General features: G+C 36.8%; 1 protein-coding gene, 1 long non-coding RNA gene and 1 other non-coding gene across 4 annotated transcripts in view; 1 reads left to right on the top strand and 2 right to left on the bottom strand.

The window, feature by feature from the left end:
* Positions 1-2,848, top strand: part of prss12 (serine protease 12) — a 38,433-nt gene extending 35,585 nt beyond the window's left edge. For both annotated transcript variants that reach the window (XM_088910333.1, XM_088910324.1), the window contains exon 13: positions 306-2,848. In XM_088910333.1, coding sequence (XP_088766459.1) covers positions 306-613 — 308 coding nt within the window. In that variant the 3' untranslated portion in view covers positions 614-2,848. The remainder of the gene's footprint in view (positions 1-305) is intronic.
* A 3,812-nt stretch (positions 2,849-6,660) lies between these two features.
* LOC148841610 (uncharacterized) lies at positions 6,661-11,519 on the bottom strand. Its single transcript, XR_016091232.1, has 5 exons — positions 11,298-11,519; positions 10,846-10,898; positions 9,570-9,658; positions 8,163-8,246; positions 6,661-7,306 (listed from the first exon to the last, which is right to left on the bottom strand). It is a non-coding gene; the product is annotated as an uncharacterized LOC148841610 (long non-coding RNA).
* Positions 9,070-9,196, bottom strand: LOC148841611 (small nucleolar RNA SNORA24). Its single transcript, XR_016091641.1, has one exon. It is a non-coding gene; the product is annotated as a small nucleolar RNA SNORA24 (small nucleolar RNA).
* Positions 11,520-17,806: the final 6,287 nt, after the last annotated feature.

Raw genomic sequence — 17,806 nt, 5'->3', positions numbered from 1 at the left:
AGACAATGAGAAAACAGAAAAGGTAAAAAAAATAAAAAGAAATAGCTTCAGCAATTGAACATTCCACAGGGATCTGGCATTCTGTCTTTGAAAAGAAAGTATATAAGAAATAACAGATAAGAGTAAAAAAAGGCTACAAGCACCTAGAAGCTTCTGTTTGAATGCTTTTGTGGAAGATACAAGGCATCCATAACACACTGTGCTTTGATTACGGTGTTAAGGGCTCTTCCCAAATTCTCTGTAGGGTATTTCTTTTGTTGTTGGGTACTGTATTTGACTTGAATTTGGCTTCTTTATGTTCACAGGAAGAACATATTCCAAAACCCTTCAGCAGGCGGCCATTTCTGTGCTTCATAAGAGGTACTGCGAGGAACGTTACCTGAGCCAGTTCACAAGCAGGATGCTCTGCGCTGGCAACACACAGGAAGACAAATGGGTGGACAGTTGTCGAGGGGACAGTGGGGGACCTCTTGTATGCGAAAGGCCTGGAGGAGCTTGGGTGGTGTATGGTGTGACATCCTGGGGGCATGCCTGCAGGTTACAGGACTCACCTGGTGTCTACACTAAAGTATCAGCCTTTCTGCCCTGGATCAAACGAGTGACCAACCTCTGAAACGCATCATAACACCACCCAGGAAAGTGTCTACGTTACCACAACTCAGCTTACGGCACATCGGGGATAAAAAAATATCTAAAGACATTTACAGACATTTTAGAGTTCTTGTGATATTCCTCTTCTTTGTATAAAATACAGAACCTCTTTGCTTTTAAGGGACCATTATATTTAAAATGAAAAATCCATAAGTGAACCCACCACTCTCATGTTCTTTCTTTATACCTAAGATGAAGTTATGTATTTTGTACACAGATTCTGCTTTGGTAAAATTAAAAGAAAAACTCTTACATGTTAATTGACAAAGGGTTTAAAGTGTGAAACAAGCTACCCTGCCATGTCATCGAAACAGATACCTGGCTTCTTTCAAAATAGTTAAATGAGATCAATTGGCTCAATTATTTACCAGCTATCAATCAGTTAATAGTTGGTAGCTATGAATGGATGAATTGTTCTCTATTGATTGTAACCATTCTTACATTCTTATAGTATATTATTTAAAGGCAAATGAATAATGACACTTAGTAAGGATTGCATAAAAAATGTATCCAAGTTCCAGATGACTGACACCTTAGTCATTGTGATGACACTGTAATTTGATTTTTTTGGTTTATTTATTGCTTTTCTTTCAGTATTGTTTTAACTGTGATGATATGGTGCTATGATGTTTTGTACAGTGTTATGCTACATGCAGTGTATTCATGAAATTCAGGTTTGTCTGTTATTGCATATTCAGTGATCCAGTCCAGTCAGATAAAATGATCATGCTCCTTTATAAAATCCTTATATTTGGGTTTTCTTCAAATTGAAAAAAAAGTACTATTGCAGATTATGTCACAAGCAAATATATTATTCCTGTGGTAACACAGGATTACAATTCATGACATAACTATTTTAGAACAGGTCTTCATGTTTATAGTTTCATGAGATTTGAATCTCTCTCATCCTAGCATTAATCCCGCATCAGCAGGGTCCGCTTGTCGGCACGCCCGTCTCCATTTGGTGGTTTGAACCAAATCTTTGAGCTGACGTTGCCATTAACTGCGACCGAGAATATTCCAACTGGCGCGTCGCTCCGCCTGCCGTCGGGGGGGGGGGAGGTTTCATGAGATTTGAATGATTTGCATTATTACTGTGAAATTACTGACCTGGTATTTATTTTTAGGTTTCATAGAGAATCTGAAGCAAACTAATGCACATTTCTAACATGACACTGAAGTGTCCATTGCACTACCCCTTAAAGTAATATTACTGGGTAAACTGAAAATGTTTTGACACAATTCTTCAGTCTGTTCCGGCATTTTTTACAAGTCTCCCTTACACATAAATATGTAGTTTACTCTCTCTGCATTGCACAGTAAATAAAGCTAAAAGAAAATCTGATTGCTTAATTTTATGACAACTACCAAGTGTTACCAAGTGTTAAGTACAATACCAGGAGACAAATAAAAAAGCCATGCACAATAGTGTAATAACCTTGTGATTTGTGATAATTTAACTCAATATTTCTGCTATTGAGGAGATTTTTTTCAAGTGCAGTAATCCACTTACCACTCACAGCCACTCACAGGCGGCACAGCCAGACAGGAAGGTTTTATATTTACTGTAATTTTCACTGTGGCTGTGAAGTACATTTATTTTGGAGGATATCTATTGCAGCTGCACGGTTAAGCACTTAAGGTTAAATCCACCAACAGCATTCATGGGGTCATTTTTAGTGTGTAAGAGAAGAACTGCACACAAACCTTTTCACTAGTTTTAGCATCCCTGGGATGACATTATAATGATAGCTAGCTAAATCCAGTTTCTTGCATATTGTAACCACTTTAAAGGCAAAAATAGAGCACAATTAATATATTTCTGTTTACACCCAGGGGAAATCATGTACTTTCAGTTCTTTTCTATCTACAGAAGCCAGGAGAAATTTCATCCTAATGAGTCTGTAGGCTCTAGCATGGATGTTTTTTGTTATTTGATTAATTGAAATGACTAATGTCATGTTCTGAACATTTTTCTTGTATATTGTTAAAATAGCAGCATTTAAAAGATCAATAATTTAAGGTATATCTTGAAAAACACTGAAGTGTGACATTTTCTTATTGGCTTTTATTAGGAATGGAAATGATTAACAATGATGTACTGTACACATATATGTTTTTCATTAAATCACGTCTGAAGGTTTTCTTATTTCACAACTAAATGATAATAAAACCCTTGATTTCCACTTTTCACCTACAGTCTGATTCCACCTTATTGAAAATCAAGCTCAGCTAGCTCAGTGCTTGATCTTGGGAAATTGTTAGGTCCTTTCCTGCCTCTAGTGTACCTAACAGTATGTCTAGACATCTGAATGAGAAATATGTCACAGCTGAGTTTTTAAATTAAATAAAACAGCACAACTGAATTTCAAGCTGCTTTCTGGATTCTGTAAAAGGTTTTAAAGGACCTGTAAAAGACCCTGCATTTACTCTAAAGGACGGAAGAGCCTTTTCATTTGTAATGTTATTTAAACATTTAAATATTAATGGAACACTCTTTAATTTTAATTTCTCTGCAGTATAATGATGTGAAAATGTTCTTTTTTTAAGGAAAACAATGTGTTTAAATGCATATGGCAAATGAATTTAGTCTCATTTGTATCCATTAAAAAAAACCGAATGTCTGAATTCTTTCACAGATTTTCTAATGTGATCTTTTTTCTGATCATGACATTCCAACTAAAATGATAAAAACCATTTAGTGTATTACCTAAATGAAATCTGACTGTGACCATTTTCCAGTTATTGTAAATCTTATAGTAGGCTAAACTATAAAATGCAAACAATTGTGTTACTCAATGTATCGGAGATCACATTTGATTTAATAAAACATCTGAAGTAACATGAAAATCCTACCATTGGTCAAGGTTAGGTTTACTAAGGCACACATTCTTATGAGGCAGGATCTAAAGAGAACCCATACATTACAATAATAATCCCTAGAACAGTGGATTTTTAGAATTTCCTTACATTTCCCTGCATAATACACAGGACAGTGCAACTGCATATACTGTAGCTGTTTATGCATGTTTTGGCACAAATATATCACTGACATCAGGATTGTTCTCGGGTAATGTGCATTTATAGTTCACACCATTAACAGAAGACCATACATAAAATAGAAAAAAAGACTTTCCATATTTGACCAACTATGTTACTCAAAACCTTTTGTGAAACTTAATTATATTTCATGAGCTGTAACAAGATGAGACATTCTTAAGGGGGGCTGGTCCTGTATAATATATATATATAAATATAATTTATTTTCTCTGAAGGTACTGCACAAAGTGCTCTATACTAAAACAGGATATACATACCCCAAAAATATTTTTCTAAAACAAATAAGGACTCAAAATGCCCCTGTGTTGGACTGCTGGCTTGTCCAGGTGGTGAGAAGAGTTGCGTCCTCTAAGTCTTGCATTATGCCTAATGCCTCCAGCATAGGCTGCTGCTTATCCTGACCATGAAATTATATGGATCAATGGAAGACTCATAGCTTTGCCTTCCTCATACCACAGTCACATACCTGACACCACATTCATGGCAACCATTTTGTATGAGAAAGGTTAATCTGCTGAATATACTAGTACATCCAGTAAGCATATATTCCAATTCAGAAAAGTACCAAGAAATATAAAATGAAATTAGAAGAATATTTCTAAGATATAGACAAGGACATGAGTACCTGTGTCTCTTTTATCCAAATCAGCCATCCATCCAGGACTTCAGCACTTATTTCAAAATCTAAATTCAATGGGTAATGTAAATAGACCCATATAAACCCAATAAACTGTCAGGATGTAAGAGATGTGTTTAAAATGTCTAATTAACCAGTGCTACAGTACAAGGACAGGTAGAAACTTACAAAACAACAATAAACTAATCAATCACTGAAACACCCATTTGAAAAAAAGGAAATGTGTGGAATGTGACCACACTTTCTTAAGAGAACTTTGCTTATCAAGGGGTAGCTTCAACTCTCTCCCAGCCACCATAAAATTATTTCACACGGGATACCAATCAAACAAAGAATGCCCAGGACATAACATTTCAGGAAAGTCACTTAAGCTTAACACATCACAACTGTAAAACAGATACAAGAACTCTGCCAGGGAGGAACCATATCTAGTTCATCCAGTTTATTAGGGAAAGTAAAGATGTTTATGAGCCCTGGGGTTAAAGAGACAGCTCATCCATTATCTAAACAGGGACAGGAAAACAAACTTTACCATTGTTCAACAACTCACAGAAGTGTTTCCAGGGTAGAAGAACTGAAACAGCTCTTGCTTAGCTTTAATAAATCGCCCAGTTTGTTTACAGCACTGTAATGAAGGTCAGCCCAAAGGTCAAAAAATGGACTGGTTTACAACCCCATCATAAAGAATTACACAATTATAGAAAAAACAAATAGCTACACCGTTGAATCGTTCCACAACATAATTGCAAAATGTGTATTAGGTATACCTCTACCCATATACTGTAGGTTGGTTGAACTTATATTTAATATGAACAGACTAATAGACTGTTTAATATCTTGAAACTTCAATAGGGTTATTTGGGGCTTTACAATGCATTATATAGTGACTGCCAACCCACAATTGCATATAATGCCTCAGCAGATTAAAATGAACACTTGTACTGTATCTCATGCATTAAGCATGACGTACTTAAGTTGGCGTAATGGTGGCAAGGCTTGCTCATTAAATAGCTTTACATGAAAAAGAAAGCGATTGTCTTCACAGATACACCCAGATAATGTAGAATATATAATATAATATATAATATATATCTGGGCCCAGATTCAGAGCAAGTATGAATATTAAAGAATGATGAGACAGATCAGAGGTGCCACATTCCCATCTGTCTTATCATTCATTTTCTAGCCGAGTCATGGGGTCATAGAAGCCTATCTTGGCAAGCAATGGGGACAGTCCATTGCAGGGAACACACACCAGGGCCAATTAGCCTTCTGTACTGTATGTCTTTGGGCTGTGGGAAAAGACCCATGCGAACACGGGGAGAACATAAAACCCACACAGATAACACCCCAGGTTTTCTGAACCACTTTGCCATCATACCACCCTCTCCCCATCTAACGCAGGGAAAAAATCCTTTATAATTGTAGCACCCTAAACAGTCTGTTACTATCAGACTTCCAGCATTTGATAAGCTTCTAATAATGTCAGTAACAATTTATACCTGGCTCCACCTTTGGAGACGTTAACTCACTCTCACATCTTTCTTTCTTCCTTTTTTAGGAGCATAAACAGGAGCTTCAGGTTTTCCTAACAAAAGACAAAAGCCTGAGCATGCCACACCCTTAAATACCCTGAGAGGCAAGGTAATCACCCACAACTGACCCTCTTCACACATAAAGCCCAGTGTTCCCACTTTTTCTATCTTTTCTTCCTGAGAATGTCATTACTTTACTGGAACATGCAGGGGGAACTAAAGTTGAGAAGACTGCATTATAGTGGCTAGACTTCTCCAAACACTTGGTTCAATATACCTGTATATTTCCTCTATAATCCTGCCTCACATGAATTATTCATTCATAATTCTCCACATTCCAGCGGGTAAAAAGTATAGTGGTATTATGCATTTATTGGTCAATAAACTCCCTGAAACATCTTGGACATATGATGCAAGTGCTTATTTTGTTCTGCCAGGATAACGTAATATTACATTAACAGTTTAAGAAACCTATTTAATTAAATCAAACAATTCAAAAATTTATTTTAAACATGATAACTGTTCATTATTGAATGTGAAAAGCATCCTGCTGCAAATAACTTAAATATAAAGAAAAAAATCCTTTTACCAAGACTTCAAACACACTGACAAAGCATTTTACTCCCTCTAGTGACCACTTTATGAATAAGCACTACTCACAAGACCTTCCTAATAAACCGTGTACAAGACAGATGCAGCAGCTGAAAGGAGCTAATGTGTATTGGGATTTTTTGTTGTTGTTAAATAGAAACATTCTTCAATTTAACCAAACTCCCATTACACAGCACAACATCCTCAATCCACAAGATGAGGATTACTTTATTTTAAAAAATGTAAGTCCATATTCTATCATCTTGTACTTGATAGGAATCTGATCTGCTTTCAGCCTTTGTATGTTTCTTTACACAATACAGGTGTAAAACTGCAAAACTGACAATACAAATTTCTGAAAAAATCTTTCTGCTTAGAATACAGGGCATGTGCTATAGCCTGAATTATACCTGTAGCAAGCTTTGGTTGGAAGCTATATAGAGAAGCACACAATTGGCAGGGAGATGTCAAATGTTAACCATGCAGCAGCCAACAGCTTTAAAAACCCTCCATATGACACAGGAGCCCCACTGTTTGCATTCGGTACAGAAATGAGACAAATATCCTGGCAAAAGAAGTTCCCAAGGATGTATGCCAGCTGTTTTCAACACTGCAGGTCTAGCTTTGACAGAGTTGAAGCAGTGAGCCTAGCTGGCAGTTCGAAAAGTGAAAAATAAATTCTGGCTTCAGAGGCAGATGTATTATCTCACAAGATGGACAGTAACGGCTTCCAGTTGGTATTCATTGCATACTGCAAACCCTGAATACTGATTACATCTCTGCGATGTCCCCATTGAGCAGATCCAAAATTCCACACACAGTAAATTCTGGACTGGAAAAAAAAATGCATTTTAGTGTAAAAAATAAACCACTTGTACAAACTATTTGTATACTATATTTCGTAGTTTTCTTTATTTTTCTAAGGACAAGAATTATTTCATAACAGCTACATAAAAAAGAAACTACCACCTCAGATCTAATTACAATGCATAAGGAGTAAGTGCATACTAAAACCATTAAAACAGTTTTTATGTTACTGGCAGTGCTTGATCTATAAAAGAATGTTGGGAAAAATAAGAAGTGCTAAATCATGAATAAAAACTTATGTTCATGTTCGTATTATGAAGTGCCTTCCTATAAGAGTGTTTTGTGCACAATAAGGTTTGTCCAAAATCCGTTTACAACACAGGGATAATGTCCCTTGCTCTGACACTGTAGTACTCAATACTACAAGAAAGAGGCTTGTCAGGAACAAGAACTCACTGTCCCACGCCTAGGAAGGGAGTCTGCCATTGTCAGCACAGTTCCCATGGTAACGTGGAAGAGAAACCCAAGACAGAATTTAACAAAAATCAAAAGCAGACTATTTCTAACTAATCGGGATTGTTTTCTACCATCTTTCCTGGACATATATTCCATGTTTACTTTGAGATACTACACCACCAAATGTCATCAAATTTAAAATGGCTTTCATGAGGATTTCTGAAAAGTCGTTCTGTCTTCAGACATACACAAGAGTTTTGATCAAAGTGGTATTTATTGGGACCACAGTGAAATTCATTTAAATAAAAACATTTGGTAATTAAGTTACTGATATATGTAAAAGCTACCCAGGTGCTAAATTTTTGAGCAGTTAAATCTGCAGTGGTTTCTTGAAGAAAAACAAATATACTGTAAAACACACTTACCATCATTATTCAATCTTAATAATTCAGATTTAGACTCTTCATGCAGCTCTAAATCTGTCTTCTAAATCTTCCAAGGGGCTTTACCTTGAATAATAACAACCACTTATTAATCATCATCATCATCATCATCATCTACCTGTTCACTGTTTGTAGAGTAGCGTTTCAAAGCGCTTTACAGGACTTGAAAAATAGAACAAAAAACAACAGTATTTACTAAAAATAATAAAAACAGTGATTATAAAGAACAATAGCTGAAGTTCTAAAATAAAGTTTGTGAACCCCCTGTACTGGGGTATACCCCCTATACCATACACTACGAATGGGACAAAAGTCCATTTTATATCTAAAAAGTGATTTGATCTTCATGAAAGTCATAATAAAAGATGAAGATAACCTGAGTATGCATATCTTATGGCTTTGCAATATACATTTGGATTATATACAAAAAATAGTTACCTACTAGGGGTTCACTTATTTCATATATGCTCATTCCTAATTACTCATTTTTATTCTCCTTCATTTTTTAAATGAACACGCATTTCAGGGAATTTTCTGCACTAATATTTTGGAGAAACTAAATATGTGGGACTAAATTAACAGCTGAATCTGTGTTTAGCTTGAGAAAGGTCTCATTAAATCTAATTGTCTCTTAAACACACTGAATTGGTAAAAAATAACCTCTTTGGTTATTTAAATAAATTGGTTTTAAATACTCAAGGATTTTATGTCAAGACATTCTAATTCCCATAATTATATTTGGGGTTCATAAACTTTGTTTCCTGACTGTAACTTAAGTAGTGATAATAGTAAACCAACTTTTAACAACATTTGGGATAAGTCTACTTTATTGTTATACTTTATGACTCTGAAGACTTCTTAAGTAAATTATCTAGGATGAGGAAATGTTCCTTGTTCTCCTGCCACTTCACATGACAACACAACATGATAAAAACTTGTCAGGAACAAGGACTTGCTGTCCCACGCCTAGGAAGGGAATCTGCCATTATGAACACAGTTCCCATGGTAACGTGGAAGAGAAACCTGGAGGAATATACTGTAAATCCAAAATATGCTCTGCACTCTGCACTCTCAAGCAAAACAAACTCCCTAGCTTCCACTGTTATTTTAGTCTCACATGTTTAGCTCCTGCCTGGCTCGTCCTTCTTTCATCAATTTCCCTTCGGGATCAATAAAGTCTTATCTATCTAAAAAAAAAGATTAGTGCAAAAATGCCCTGAAATGCAATATAAAATTTTAAAAAAATTCTGATCCTGTAAAAACTAAATTATAAATGCAGGAAACAAAAAAAAACATGCTACATTCTTACACTCACTGTAAATGATCTTGTAGCAGCAAAATGGCACAAAACATGAAACAAAAAAGTAATAATTAATAATAATTGCTTACACTTTATATAGCACTTTTCTGGACACTCCACTCAAAGCGCTTTACAGGTAATGGGGATCCCCTCCACCACCACCAATGTGCAGCCCCACCTGGATGAAGTAGTGAAAAGGCAAAAAGGAAACAACAGGCAAATAAAACGTTAGGATACACTGTTTAAAGTGTAGAATGTATATCAAGAGATGTCATGTGTAAATTGTATAATAATTTAAAACTTTATGTTATATACCACCTTTAAAAGCAGCATCTCAAAGCATAGTACAGTAGTTGTAAAAAAATAAAGTAATATTCAAAATGAGGTATCGTGTAGAATTGTAGCTACCGCTTTATAAAAAGATATTGCCGCTCTGGTACATGTCCAGAGAAGAGCAACCACACATTCTGGGGAAGTCCTGCACCAAAAAAAAATGGACTTTCATAGTCTCGAACAGAGAAGACTATGAGGGGAGCTGACGCTCATTATCAAATCCCTCAAATGCAGTGGTTCTCAGTCCTGGTCTTGCAGTACCTGGTTTTGTTTCAGCTTGACCCTCCATTCATCCATCCATTTTCTAACCACTATTTCCAATTCAGGCTTGCAGGGGAGTCGGAACCTATCCCAGCAAGTAACGGGTGCAAGGATGGACACACCCTGGGCAGGATGCCAGTCCATCACAGGGCACACAGACCACACACACTCAGGCCCAGTTTTCCCAGAAGCCAATTAACCTACCAGAATGTTTTAGACTACGGGAGGAAATCGGAGCACCCAGAAAAAAACCCACATGAACACAGGGAGAACACATACGAACTCCAAGCATATAATTAAATTCAGGGCCCGAGCACTGCAAGGCAGTGTGCCACCACAGCTCTTAATCACCAATGCTAATTGGTGGATATAATGCAGGCCTCAGGCTGCAGAAGATCCTGGAGCTACAAAACCTGTGGGCTTTCATGGACTGATCTACGTATGAGCAGCATCAAGAATAGATATCGTACTGTACTTTGAACACCTTCATTTGACACTGCTCTAGCAGTTGTAAATGCCAACAGCTTTAACATTTTATAATTACAACTTTTTATTTTCAACAATGCACTAAACAGAATTTTCCCTAACAGAAGCTCTAGTATTTTTTCTTTACATTATTTTTGGACTTTAAATGCAGTGCTAGTAGTAACATTAACATTTAATTGAAAATCTGTAAAAATGTCATTTACATTTGTATTTGGTTTCACAACAGCACACAAAGCCATCACTTTCAACTGCATTATTATGATGGTAAGTATATTTAGACATTACCTGCTAAACATTTCCCTTTATGTTCATCTTGCCTTTTTTCTTAAGGCGATACCCTGAGGGAATAAAAAATGATTCGATTAAAAATAAATGAATAATGTGTCATTCTGACCAGACAAAAGAAAATAGTTTTCCAAGTAATCGTCCTTATACACTGCCATTAGACTTTTCATTTTCGTACATGACTAATATTTACAGCCGAATACGCCATAAAACTTAAAGGCTGGCAATACTAATAAATTCGCTAAATCACAAATTGAAAATATAATGCAAACTCTGACACAACTTCAAGTCAACATATGGTCCTATAGTACAGTATACCTGACAAAATGGCCAGATCAAGTTGTTTTGAATATGTACCGTATCTTAAAATTACTATGAAGGCATAGTTTATTGTGAACATTGTTTCCGTTGGGTTATTTCTAACTTTCTACTCCCGCACATGGCTGACGTACCTTATCATGGCAGAGGTCTTGCTTGGAAAGTCCTCTGCTGTGAAGTTCTTACGTGAAATATGACATTTTGTTTTTCTCCGACCTCTTGGAAACACGAACCTTAATGCCATTTCTTACAGATTCAACTAAACTTACTTTTATACAAAACGGATTAATGAGGATGGTGAAACAACACCTTCGCCCTACTTCATTCTGTAGAAGGAACTAAGCGCTGTGTTTTAACACGAAACGCATTTCAGTTACGTGTTGCGCCGCCTAATGCACCGGAGTAGTACTGGATGCTTTTCTGCCAGGATGTTGATCTGAAAAGTCAAAGTAACATAGACCGGTCCGTGCTTTCAAATAATCACCTCTCACCATCCCCGCTGTTTACCAGATTAGAATTTCAGAGCGTTTGCCTTTTGTTATAAAAAAAAAACATTTCTTCTAAAAAAACTGTCAGACTAGTGGCATTGGGACTTTATTATAGCATTATAGCATGTTACAAAGAACCTTTGGTGTTTGAATTTATATGTATTATATCTACGTATTTTAATCAGGATGATTGTGTAGTGGCGTATATAATTATTTTCAATTACATTCTGAAACACCAGTATGAGCAGATCTATTTGTTATAAGTGTAGGAATATGTTTTTTTTCTTCAGTTTTCTCAGGCGTTCAAATGACCATTCATTGCACGGTTTCGTAAAAAAATTCGGAAACAGGCCATATAGCCCATTATTTCTTCTGGACACATTTCTTGTATACAGAATGCAGATAATGCACACACTGAAATCAAAGTATCAAAGTGCAGATATTTTTATTCCTAATTATTTTCTCCTAGTAATTCTAAAGTAGGTTTTCAGACCAACATTTTTTAATTAATGTTAAGAATGTGAATGAAAGGATGTGAGGTGAGGGAAATAAAAAGATTGACAAAATAAATTGCTTTCATCAGTTTTTGAACCCTTATTTGTTTGGACATATTGTCAAATGAAACCACAGATAACAGTTTGCAGTTTTAATTAATCGCTAGAATGATAAACAGTGCTAAGAAGGTTCAGTAGTGCTTGACGAACATACTTTTAAAATAAAATACTCATTTTATATAATCGCAGGGCAAAATAAAACTTCTTTTATGTATATTTGTGCAGATAGCATGCCATTAAATAAAGAAACAAGCATTAAAATAGTCTCAATTTGCTATATATAAGACATCCTCTTGTTTTTAGTTAACTGCAAGATTCGTCCTGTAGTTTGATCTGTGAAAATTCCCTCAAAAAGCAGTTTAATTAACTTTTCCTCTTACTAAATTAACCTTGTCTCAATGCCTACAGTCAAACAGCAGGGGGCTAATGAAAAGAACTGAAATATTTAGTTCATCACTCTGCATTGTTCGCACTAATCATTTTCTAACACTATTTACTATTTATAAGAAACATGGAACTTTGAGTCCTTTCCTGGGAAGTTTTTTTTACTTAAGTCATGAGAGTTACTTTAAAAATGATCATATGTTTTTATTATAAATAAGATACTTGAGTATGATGTACAAATTCTTCTTTTTTCTCAAGTAAGATTCTTAACAGAGTTATAGCTACAGTGCAGAACAGGACCTTCTACCAGATGACAAAAAAAATAATTGTACAGGATCAATTTAGAATCATCCACCAGCAAACCATCCACCCAACCATTTTCTAACCACTTCATCTAATTCAGGGTTGATGGCAGGCAGCAGGCAAGAGGCGGGATACACTCCTCACAGGACGTCAGTCCATCTCTGTGCACAGAAACTAAACAAGCCCTTTTGGCGCTTTTTTGTTTTTTCCGCATTTTTTTTTTCTCTGGCCTTTTTTTTTTCTCGCAGCTCTCCTATTCATATGCTTTTTTTCGTCTCCTGTACCTGTGAGTGGGCTGCGGCCTGGCTTTCCTCAGGTTGTCATTCCGGCATCCGTGATTGAATGTTGAACTGGCCCTCCTATCCTCATCACTGGATATCACTCTGGTCATCCGTGCCTGTGAGCAGGTCGTGTGCCTGGTTTTTCTCGGGTTGTCCGCTCCGATATCAGCGATAGGGTGGTGAGCCTTTTTCCTCTCCCATTCTAATTGCTGGATATCACCTTCCTGACATCTGTGCCTGTGAGCGGGCTGCGGCCTGGCTTTCCTCGGGTCGTCTTCTGCCAATATCAGCGTCAGTTTGGTGAGCCTTTTTTGACGTTCCTCCATTCTTATTGCTGGATATCACTCCGGTGATATCCTGGGGATATTTCCTCGGTTGTCCACTCTGATATCAGTGATAGAATGTGAACGTGCCTATTGCCCAGTCTGCGGTATTTTTCCCGGGTTTTTGTGTTTTTATTTTTGTTTTTTGCTTGGTGTTTTGATTTTTTTCACTTCCTGGTTTCCCCTTCTCTCTGGTCCCCCTGACCCCTGTGTTGTGGAACTCCTGGTTCCTATCTGTTTATTGTGGTTTGTTACCCTAGTCTCCCAGATTTTTTCTGTCGTTGTTTGTGCTTGTGTACTTTTTTTTTGTTTTAAGTCTCCAAAGCTCTACCTGACCCCCCCTTCCTCTACCCAATAAAGGTTTATACCCTGGAGGAGGGGGCAGCTCTCAGCTGTGGACTCCCGGAGGTTTTCTTTCAGTTAAATGAGGTTTTTCCTCTCCCCAGTGCTGTGTAGCTAATTTATTTATATGGGCGTCATGAGCTGCCCATGAAGGGGGGGGGTACTGTCACGCCCTCTGCAGCCAGAGGGCACCCCTACTCTGTCCTGTCCCTAGTGCTTTGCTGTCCTTCCGGTGTCTCTCTCTCTGGGGCTATATATTTCCGGGTCACTGATTCTCCTTTGCTCAGCATTGACGTTCGGATGTCCTGAGACCCGCCTAGCACCAGGTTGCCCCACATCCGCTGCCTGAGGGCATTGGTTTCTATACGACTCCTGAACTGCTGAGCCAGGGCTAATCCCCCATTCCGCCGCTACACATATGGGTCTTTTCCGCTCTCCTGCCTCTCCATGGTTTGTCCCTTCTGACATCCGTGACAGAATCTCCATATGCACTATCGTTTCCTCTTGTTTGCATGAGTAAATTCCTGAACAGTGCTTAAGATGTTCGAATTATGAGGACTTTTAGGCGCCCTCTTGTGCCTAAAATTAGGAGGCAGAACTAGAGGCCACCTTCCCACACCCTTTTAAAGTAAACCACAGGTATTGGTCTAAATATGATGGCAACCTAAAATTATGTACTTTTAGAAAAGATGAGGAACATGTCTGTAATTCCTGACATAGGAACTTAGTATGCTTGTACATTAAATATATTGGCTTGAGTGAACACAGAGAATTATTGTAAAATGCAACCCGTTCCCAAATTCAAGCAATAGTTCACATATGTAACCTAACATGATTTATCAGACAGCAGTCCAGCCCCAAGTACAGCTTTACAGCTTAATTTGTTAACAAGTTAAGCTGTTATCCTTTCTCATCACTGTTACTAATGCACTTTTAGTAGAAAAGTGTCACAATCATGCTAGTAATCCAAAAAAATGGTGAAGCAGAACATTTTACCCCAATCTTTTTGGTATATGTTGTTCTTGTCACGTTCGTAAACCCCTCCTCTTAAGGACGCTCCAGTCCTTCCTTTTTTTCTACTCATCCACCACACCTGCTCCCTGTTCCAACCCCCTTTTCAGTTATCCTTTAAAGCCAGGTGCTCACTCTATTCCAGGCTCTGCTCTGGTTTCCATACCAGGCGAGTCCGGGACCTGGAAGTGCCTGGTCCCGTTAAGGTTTTAGTTCCCGTTCCCGTTCCCGTTCCCGTGCCGGTCCCGACCAGGTTCCTGTTTTTAACCCCGTTTGTCTTGGATGGACTGGACTGCCCGGCTTTGGATGTTTGCCTCCTTTTGGATTCTCCCTTGGACTTATTCCTGGTTTGTTTGCCTCGGCCACACCTCCCCCGAACACCAGCGCACCATGGACACGCCCCCTGTTTTCATTCCCGACTCACGCATGCTTTTTCCCCTACCCTGGATCGTGGCGTCTGCATAGAGTCCTGAAAGAACGCTTTCATGACAGTTCTCTTATTGTTTCCTCAGGTTTCCACTAGAAGAAGGACACCAATTGTTTGCACGGAAACTAATGCATGTAATATGCAAGAATCCTTAGCTTATTTATCAACGCACCCCCCAAGTGGTATAAGTTTCTATTGAGAAAGCATACTGGGCTCCTCACATACTGAGACAACTTTCTTACCACTGTCAGTATATTACAAGAGAAGAGACAGCTTTTCGGAAATGCAAGGATATTTCTGAAACTACAGTAAAGCAAAAAAGGATGATATTGTTCTCCCTTCCATTGTATGTTTTTTTTGCCATACTCATTTATTCATGTATAATAACCCATATGTAAGTATATTGTTGTAGAGATATCGTCTGAGATTTTCTTTAGCTGTATTTGACAGGCACAGCTCTTTGCCATGGGTTCACTGAATCCCTGTCTTGGTTTTCTGTAGCTGCTAATTATCATCCAGAATCTCTTCATCAATCAGAATCTTACAGATTCCTTCTATCTTCTGCCCCCCATCTGCTGCTGAATGAAAATTTCTCCTGGTAATTCACATCTTCAGTTATTGCCGCTCATGGTATCTCCTTTTTTATCAAGCAGATTTCACTTTCACTCTGTTGCTTCTAAAACCAGTGCAATGTTTAAAACATTATTTATAGGGGAACCAAGGTCAAAACAGATTTGCTGTTATTACGAAAAGTTATTATCTCACTACATTCCCGAGTCTTATACTCAGATCCGGAGACTCTCAGGGGATAAAACACAACTCTGTTTCTATGTTTCAAAACAATAACAATAGATAAAGTGTAGATAGTTTTACAGAGGGAATCCATCCATACATAGTGAGAGCTACATTAACTTCAACACATTGTAATATGCTATGGAAAGAAGCAGAAGAGCCCTCTGACATTAAATGATCTCAGATACAATCTTTATTTAATTTGTTTGCTATGAATTTGAGATGATATTTTATACAAAAGGCCAGCATACTTTAAGTACACATATTGCTGTTTATGTTAACAGTATTCATATATAACAACTTTTTTTTGAAAAATCAGATAACAGCAATATGTTGTGTGTTTAAGAAATCAGATTGTTTTATTATATTATTTTTAATTATTTTGTTTTAAAGCAATGTTGTTTTATTACATGATATAAATATTTTTAAACTGATATATCATGTTCACAACATGTAGTGATTGATATTCAGTATATCATTCTGCCATATTTTGCTTTAGAGCAACTCACTCCTGATCTAATGATGTGTCATATCCTGTATTCTAAATTTCATTAGAGTAAATAAATTCCTATTCATACCATAGAAGCTCATGTGAGCTAAGCCTTATGTAGATGGAAAGGAGAATTAGATGAGGAAATGGTTTAGACTGTATTTAATAACACTATATGAAGGTTTGAAGTCCACCCTGATCAACTCCTGATGCTGTCATATATAAAAATCCAACTTAGGCCTTTTTTATGAGCTGCTACTGGCACATACTCTACTATGTGGATATCCATTACTATAAATAGGGTCCTTTATAATCCTATTTACTGCATAGATAGATCCAAAAAGGTTTTTTTAAAAGAAGAATATTAAACAATCCCCAGTATAATCCCTATTAATCAGATGATAAAGTAAGAGTAGTCAAGAGGTATGTAAATTTTCCAAAACAATAATCCAAAATTACCTTACAGAGTATTTGGAAACTGTTATATGAAGGTATAAGAAAACCTTTCAGACAGCTTACCCAAAAAAACTACTGCTGCTCTTCCAAAAATAAAACATTGCATGTTTTGCTGTCGTACTATGTTTATAATTAAATTTATAATTAAAAAAAACATTTTTGCAGTATCTAGGACCTGGTATTCCTCTTTGAATATCAAGAAAACTATTTCTTTTAAAAGTATAGAATACCTTATCCATAAGGTAAGATGACATATTGATATTCAAATGGCTTTGATCTGCTTAGCATTATTCTAATGAACTAGAAAACAGGTACTGAATATGTTCATACAGTATGTATGGATTACTTACATAAAGTCATAACAGTAAAGCAGAATAAGAAATCACTTGGTCAAATGGAAGGGTACTAAGAAGGTTAATAATATAAAGTCTAACGTATACTGTATTTCATGTTTATTTTTTAAAAAATAATAGATTTATTAAAGATGACATACATTAAATATTTATTAAACATGGCACTTTTTAAAGATTGGAATAGAAGTTCAGTTCAGCTTTTCATAAATGTTTTGCTCTTGTACTTGGAAAACTTGATTTAAATATCATCTGTACACATTAAAATCTGAAGCTGAAAAAGGAGAAGCATGATTAAACATCATGGCACTGGCAGTGATCCCTGCAGTAGATGCCAGATGTCTCTTTAGTTCTTCAAAGATATAAATATTGAGGTTCACTGGCCTGGAGAGATTCTTGTTTTTCCTGCTGAACTGTGTTGAACCTGTCTCATCTCAAATTA

Source organism: Atractosteus spatula, chromosome 1 (genome assembly GCF_055471065.1).
Source record: "Atractosteus spatula isolate fAtrSpa1 chromosome 1, fAtrSpa1.hap1, whole genome shotgun sequence".
Classification (NCBI taxonomy): Eukaryota; Metazoa; Chordata; class Actinopteri; order Semionotiformes; family Lepisosteidae; genus Atractosteus; species Atractosteus spatula.
The sequence above is the reverse complement of the archived record's forward strand: the minus strand, read 5'-3'. Positions and strand labels throughout refer to the sequence as shown.